Source organism: Eublepharis macularius, chromosome 6 (genome assembly GCF_028583425.1).
Source record: "Eublepharis macularius isolate TG4126 chromosome 6, MPM_Emac_v1.0, whole genome shotgun sequence".
NCBI classification, from domain to species: Eukaryota; Metazoa; Chordata; class Lepidosauria; order Squamata; family Eublepharidae; genus Eublepharis; species Eublepharis macularius.
The window spans coordinates 105,595,689-105,603,823 of NC_072795.1; the positions used below are offsets into that span (position 1 = coordinate 105,595,689).

The 8,135-nt window shown below is 37.7% G+C and overlaps 1 protein-coding gene across 4 annotated transcripts in view; it reads left to right on the top strand.

Annotated features, from left to right (window-relative positions):
* The window catches only part of SGMS1 (sphingomyelin synthase 1), a 110,011-nt gene extending 103,537 nt beyond the window's left edge, over window positions 1-6,474 (top strand). For all 4 annotated transcript variants that reach the window (XM_054982966.1, XM_054982965.1, XM_054982967.1 and 1 more), the window contains 3 exons: window positions 2,433-2,586; window positions 3,497-3,663; window positions 4,846-6,474. In XM_054982966.1, the coding sequence (XP_054838941.1) occupies window positions 2,433-2,586; window positions 3,497-3,663; window positions 4,846-5,025 (501 nt within the window). In that variant the 3' untranslated portion in view covers window positions 5,026-6,474. The remainder of the gene's footprint in view (window positions 1-2,432; window positions 2,587-3,496; window positions 3,664-4,845) is intronic.
* Window positions 6,475-8,135: the final 1,661 nt, after the last annotated feature.

Genomic DNA, 8,135 nt, shown 5'->3' on the forward strand with positions numbered 1-8,135 from the left:
GCCAATGTTGCTGAATCTGTTGGGCATGCTAGCTTTCTGAAGCTCTCAATTAGGACTCCCATGCTCAAAGGATCGCTTCTCCCTGTATAGAGACCCTCTCATCTCATAAGGTTTCTGAACAGTTTCTGTTGCCTACTGTTTTTATTATTATTAGCTTCATTTATAGTCCTCCTTTCTCACTGGGACTCTAGGAGGATTACAAACATATTCAGTCAAAATTATTCAGTCAAAATATGATGAAAACCATTCGTTCTAATAGAGATTCCTGGTAAAACAGAAAAGGGCAGATTATAGGTCTGTGCTAGGTAGATTACAGGTCTGAGATGGAATTATTCAGTCAGTCATTGAGCGGGGTACAAAATACGATAATATAATTCTAGCCAAGACTAGTGGGTCATCAGACTGTTAAGAAATTCAATCTAACAGTAAAGTTTCTTAATAAAACAAAATAATGCAGCGGATCTCCTCTGCTCAACTTAGAGCCTTTTTGGTGGTGGTCCCACCAAAAACATCTTCCCCAAGACATCTACAAAACCCTTATCTTACAGACTTTCAGGAAAAATGATCAGTGCAAGTGCTTCTGAAACATCAGATGTGAATGCTGTATGTATGATGAAATATAGTTTCTTTTATGCTAATTTTATGGTGTTTTTAATTGCAGCTTTTATGATGATTTGTAGATGTTGCTTTGAGTGAACAGGAGAGCAGTATGAATCTTTTAATTTAAAAAACTGAATTGCAGTTCATCTCATCATCCCTACTAGCTCCTTTTCTGAAAACAGACTTTGTAATCTGATTTGTTTTATAGCAGTTATGTACATATGCAAGAAACTTAAATTGCTTGAATATGGACAATTAAATGGTTCTGTTCTTCAGAACATCCAATGAAATATGCTAAGTATTCTCAGGATCAAATGCAATTAGTGATACTTTGGAGCCACAGCAGTAAAATACCAGTGAAATATTTTGTGTGAATGCCATCGTGAATATTTGTGTCGGTATTAAGATCTGTAGACATAGTGACCCCCTTCTCTCTGTTTTGCATACATGTCCTGGATGAAGAGGTGGGGAAAATTCTTATTAAATGTTCTCACCATTCAAAACTGCATGAGTTAGCTAATACCTGAGAATATGAAATAAAATTTAAATTTCCATAATAGGTTGGAAAGTTGTCTGACTAATGAAATGAAGTTCAACAGACAAAATCACCAAGTTCTACATTTAGGCAAAAGAGAGAGAGAATAAAATCTGCAAGTATATCTGGCTTGGTACTAATACATGTGAGAAAGATCTCAGGGTTGCAGTTGGCCTCAAGCTGAGCATGAGTTGGTAGCGTGATTTATTGCAAGAAAGAAAGAAAAGATCTTGCCTAGTATCCAAGTCGCAAGATCTAGTGGTGCTGTGCTTTACGAAGGATATAAACAGACTGAAAATGTGTTAAATGGAGAATAGTGAAGATGGCAGAGGTCTGGAAAACCAGCCCTGAGTGAGAAAAAGTTTAAGGAACACTCCATGTTTAACCTGGAGGCACAGAGGAGGGCCATGATAGTATACTTCAGAGCTCTAGAGAGCTGTCACACAGATGTCTGCTATTCCAGAAGGCAAAACTAGGTCTAAGGAGTTTAAGTTACAGGAGGGTTCAGTAGAACACGAGGGGATATGTCTTAAATACAGCAATATGACAGTAGGACCAGTTACCTGGGAGGAGGCTTTCCCCGCACTGGAGATTTTCTAGCAAAGGCTGGACAGCCACCTGTTGGTAATGCTCTGATTTAAGATCTTCTGCACTGTGCAATGGGGTGGACCAGATGGGCCATAAGGCCCTTTCCTGTTCCATGATTCCAGTGTCTCGTTGATTTCACCAGAATATAATTAAACTTGCACTTCACATGCAAAGGAATTGGCAATTAAAAGTGCTTAGGCCATCCCTAAGTGAATGGTATTCAGAAAGAACAGTAAGTTTCCAGCCATTTCCTGCTATCCTGCATAAAGAGGATGCCAATTGCTGATTTTTGTTAAAAAAAAAAATAATTCCAACTAACTGGCCATCTGGCTGTTGATAGAAAGTTATGCTGCTGAACAAGTTGCTTGTTCCCTGACCGCTCATTATTTTTTATAACTCCATTTGGCAGTGATCCTTTTCCAGTTCATATCAAATGTGAAGAAATCTGAGATTCTATGGTAGATGTTTACAAGAGGGCTATAGTTTTGAAAAGAAAATTACTGTCTCATTTATTTAAGCACTGACCACTAGGATGCATCCAGTTACATGGTGTTTTAATACTAATAATCTGTTCCTTTATAATGTCATGTACTGAATAAATATAAACTCATTTTTATGGTTATAATCCTAACCCCAGTGCATCTTACTACAAAATAATGAGTGCTGAATTCTTTCTCTCCCCCCTCCCCCCCCTTCCATGTTCTGTTAGCTCCTTGGAGACTGGGAATCGCACATGAGGAGGATAATGAAGTTGCTTGCTGGAGGAGGGCTTTCTATCACAGGGGCCCACGATATGTGTGGTGACTACCTGTACAGCGGTCACACAGTTATGTTGACACTGACGTACTTATTTATCAGAGAGTGTAAGTTTCTGATCTTTCTTAATACCAAGATAGAAATGTATATTAGTCAATTTAATCTGAGATCACTCCCTCCCTGCTTACATACTTTAGGATATAAATATCCTAGCAAGGAAAGCTAATATAGAACCTCTGGATAACAGTGTTAATCTTTGCTTGATCTTCTATAAGAACAATAAAATGAATCCAAGGGTGCAAATCTTAACTAGGGTTTCTGTGGGCAGAAGGAACTTGGGCCAGTGGAAGAGGATCAGAAATGTGCGCAAAACATGATCCAAGCCAATATATATTAATCCTTCTCCCCCAGTCCCTGTAAATTATATCCCCCATCCTGTCAGTTTTGCCACATGTATTAGCAAATGTTTTATCTGGTGCTTCTATTTGGTGGGATTGAGCTTTGATCTTTTAAAATACCTTTTCTGAGAGAAAACAATTGTTAAAAATGAGTTTGACTGATAAAAATTGATAAATCAGTTTTTGCATCAAAAGTAAATATTAGTAAGTCAGTGGGAAGTTTGTGTTCAGAGAGGCGGAAGCAGCTTTTTAAATGTCACTGGATATGACAGTACATCTGAAGAATTGGCCAGCTTCAAATCCTAAGATACACTTTGCTGTTTGATCCGAAAAGCCAATTTTAAATGATTTTGTTTAACAACTTGGTTGTCATTGTCTGAACTTGCTTGTTAAAATGCCAGTCATGAATTAGCTTCATGTTAATTTGGTTCACGATTGTATTTTAAAGATGAGCTCTTTCAGATTCAGTGTTGTATCAGCTGTAACGAATGTATTATTCTTAAATTGCATGAAACGTCATTCTTGTGGGTTTCCTATTTGCAGTCATGATACTTGGTCAACCTTCCTTCTGTGGAGGAGGATGAACGAGATTTAAGAGATTTTTCCCCCTTGGTTTCAGATTCACCTCGGCGACTCTGGTGGTATCACTGGATTTGCTGGATTCTCAGCATAGTTGGGATGTTCTGTATTCTCTTGGCTCATGATCACTACACTGTGGATGTGGTGGTGGCTTACTACATCACTACAAGACTTTTCTGGTGGTATCACACAATGGCCAATCAACAAGTGAGTCCTTTCTTTCCTGCCTTTGCCATACCGATCACTGAGTTAATGTACTGGCTTAGGCTGACCCATTCCTATACATTGTGATCAGTGGTGTGTGTGTGTGTGTGGGGGGGATTTACCTATGTTGGGGTTTTCCCTGGGAAATTTTTGCCCTACATATGTAAACATAGTCTCAATTTATTTATAGTTATCTGCACGTTTGTGCTGCATATCAATCATGTCAGAATAAATGTGGGATACAAAGCATGGACAAATTCCAGTGCTGGTAGATGTTCCTGGCTTTATGTGGTATATTTTTGTTAACATTATTTAAATTTTGCTAGCATTATTTAATTTGAAAAGTTTCTGGAAATTTTCCAAATCGCTTTTTCTCAGAAAACCCACATCACTGATTGGGATAACTTTTTTTGTTCAGAAATAGTTTCTTTTCTGTGTCTTCATTTCCTCTACATCCACTTATGTAATGAATAGGAAAGAAAAGGTAAAGACTTTTCCAAAAATGAAGGCCTCCATGTACTATTAAAAGTACAACAGACATGATTGTGTTGCGTTACTTGGAAGTATGTAACTTGAGGTTTGGGGGGCGGGGGCACTGTAATTTGAAGAGTAAGTTTCTATGTATGAATTTATGACTTTGGGAAGTTACTGGCAGTGAAATCATTGGACTTAGACAGGAGTAACTCTTCTTAGGATTGCACTGTAAGTCATTACTATTTTAACTGACAGTTCCCTGGCAAGAGCTTCACGAGTTGGATGAATGACATGTTTACTTGCTGTGCCAGCATCTTGGGATTCCAGTAGCATATGCTATATCTACTCAATATGTTTGTTCTTGAAATCTTTTAAAACTTTAATTGTGTTTAGAGAGAGGGAACTGATTCACTTTTTGTTAGTTCTGTGTGACTACAAAGGTAAGCTTGTTCTTAATGCTAAGTTAGAACTTCTTGCTCTGGGATACAAAAGCTGGAAAGAGGATGAGGGAATCAGTTCTGCATTCTTTCCCAACACTTCTGGCATGTCATTGGGGGAAGTAGAACCCCTTTGTGGAAAGATGCATGAACAGTAGTTACTTCAGGATCAATCACATCCATTTTTTCCAACTATAATATATTGAAGAATAGATCTAATTACTATTCAAGGATTGTTTCTTTGAGTTTTTTTTAAAAAAATACTTCTTTGCAGGTGCTAAAAGAAGCTTCCCAGACAAACCTTCTTGCACAGGTGTGGTGGTACAGGCCCTTCCAGTACTTTGAAAAGAATGTTCGAGGCATTGTACCCCGCTCTTATCAATGGCCATTTCCCTGGCCAACATTACATCTGGGTAGACAACCGAAGTACAGCAGACTGGTGAACGGCACATAACAGCTACTCCATGGGAAATTGCAAAAGAACTGTCCCAAAGTGCTAAGAACTCCCTGAGAGAAGATGCCATACAAATTGAACTTCTCCCTCTCCTGTAACCTTTTAACAATTACCTTGACTTTAATCTATTCTCTTACCTGGTAAGCACTGTGATCTTTTTTTCTCTCCAAAGGATCTGCGATGGACAACTATAAAAGAAATGGTAACTTCTCATGCACTGTACACATTTATTGTTAATAGATTTTGGATTTGCATTGCTCATCACCATGTTTCTTTGTATATGATGCAGCAGCATAAACAAAAAAGAAAGGCTTTTATATCATAAGTTCTGGTCTTTCCAGTCTCGTCTGGGAATAAAGCGTATTATTTTCTTGGGAAAACATAATTTTCATATCTCTTGCCCCAAAGATTGGGCTGTAAGCCATTTTCTAGCTAATGTCTATATGAAGGTTTCTAAATACCTGACTGGGATAATAACACAGGAATCTTTCTACCTGTTTTGCCGAAATTACGAATGATAGACACAGAAAGGTTTGGTAAACTTTGATTTTGTAAATCTGCAAGTGACAGTGTCAAAAAGTGCAAAAAAAAATTATTCTGTTGTAAAGTGATTTTCTAAGTATTTCCTAACTTTATTTTTCAAAATGATATGCGTAAAAATAAAATCTAAAAAGATTTTTACATGTAAGAGAAAAGAGTTAAAATAAAAAAAATGCTTCTTGGGAGAGAGATTTGTCTGTTTCTAGTGCCTTTCTTGTCTTGATTGTATGGTCAGTAGGCAGTCTTCAGAATTTTTTATTTAAAATAAAATGTTCCATGAAACCAAGGTGTTATATGTATTGTACACATTACTACATTTTGATTTTATATCTAAATTGACCTGGAAATCAGCTTGTAATGTTGAAAGACCGAGTCTGAACGGAAAACCAAATATGATCAAGTCTTCACACTTTTTTGGTGGGTTGAAGTGAAATATGCTTCTTAAATTATTTTATTGTCTACTCCATACATGAATTTTTACTATAGCAAGAAAACAGCCATGAATTCCTTCTTACGAGATTTATTTTTTCCTCCAAATGATCAGCAAATCAGAAATCAAATAATATAGTCTCATCCCTGAATGAAAATATTGTTGAAAAACAATTGATTTCTTGAAAACAGAATTGTGCAGAAACTGCATGTAACTCTAAAATTTCAATCCTGCCATACATATTTTGTTTGGGGGAAAGTATTCTATCCTATAATTGCCAATGTGCAGAACAAAATAGTTTTTTAAGAATGAAGAAGCATATATATATCTATATATATATAAATATATATATATATCCATTCTGTATTTTATGTGAAGCAGAGTTATCTTCTGTAGGGTTTTTTGTGTGTTCCAAACAAGGTGAAATTTGTATTGTAAAACAATAATGGTGAAGGAAAATAAAAGCAGCTTTTAAACAATTCTTCTCCTTGTAACCATTGTTTATTGTCTTAACCATTACTGAATATCTTCAGCCCATTTATATTCTGACCATTCCAGTTGGACCTGCTCTAGTTTCTATGAATTTTGTAGCATATGTGGAGTTTCCTGGTAATCCAGGAAAGGGTATAGCTTTGGAGATAGATTTACATCTGATGTCATACACTGTTAGCCTTCATAGTTGATAGGGAATACCACTGGCTAGATAATCTTGACTTCTTTAAGGCTCACTCATGCTACTGGTCAGCACTTAAGGGTTTAGTACTCTGATTCTAAACACATTTGGGGTGAGACATGTTCTATTAGTCACAGTCAGCCTACCTTGAAACAAACTACTTAAGACAACAGATTCTCTAGGAGATACTGTGTTCTTACCTCCAAATGATGTCTTTCTGTGTTATTTCAGGCCTGTGGAATTAGCATACAAGGAGAAACAGTGAGAGGAGGTAACTAACGGGATCTCCACCTATGTATACAAGGATTGTTCCCTTAGAGGACTCGCTGAAAGAACCAGGCGGGTGTTCAACAGGAGCAGTTTTTATTACAGGGCAGCAAAAGGAAACACAAGAAATCACACAGCATACACACAGAGCTAACTAGAAAACAGAGGAAAATGGAAAGTGTAATTGAGATGGGGTGATATTTATGAGTCCTGGAGAGAGAATAATGTCCATGGAAGTAGCAGCGAGGATGGCCAGCATCTCACGGAAGGGAAAGAGAGAGCTCAGACATAACCTGAGGGTGTGTGGAAGGATCCAGAATACCCATGGAGCACATGTCTGAGAGCCCAATTTTACTGCAGAATGTACCCTGGGGCAAAACCGCCATCTTGCTCCCAAAGACAATGCCTTGATTGCTGTCTCCGGAGGTGAGACAATAAAATGGGAAAGGCTCAATTGAGTATACTTGGGAGGTGGAATTATCAGTAAAAACAGTGATTGATGATCCACTATTGTTGGATAGGAAGAGTTATCAGGTTAGGGAACAGGATGAGCGTACTTCCCTAAGACACGTAACATGGAAAGATGTATGAGAGTGAGATGGATAGGAGATAACTAGTTGCCACTGGAGGAAGAAATGAGTAGCAAATGGCAAGTAAGAGACTTAAAAATGTATTCTGTGAAAGTACATGGAAAATGTTCTTCCACATGTGCCCTTTGTAATGAAACATGTATAATCCCAGGTGTGCTTCTACTGAAAACTTCCTTTTGCTGAAATTCATGGGTGTGTATAGGCATAGCTTGGGTTGAAACTAGGGTTGCCAGCTCCAGGTTGGGAAATTCATGGAGATTTTGAGGATGGAGCCTGGAAAGGGTGGAATTTGGGTACGGGAGGAACCTCATCTAAGTATTATGCCATAGAGTCCACCCCCCAAAGCAACCATTTTCTCCAGGGGAGCTGATCTCTGTGATCTAGAAATCAGTTGTAATTTTTGGAGATCTCCAACTACCACCAGGAGGTTGGTAACCCTAGTTGGAATTCATTAAAAAAGACATGACTTGAACAAATGCCATTTATTGAAACAAAATGTATTGTTGGCTTGGATTAGTGTCAACTATGTAGTTTTGTTACAAGATTTGACTGAGGAAATTTGGCATCAGCATTAGAGATGTATAACATAGGAATCCAGCAAAACCTTTTG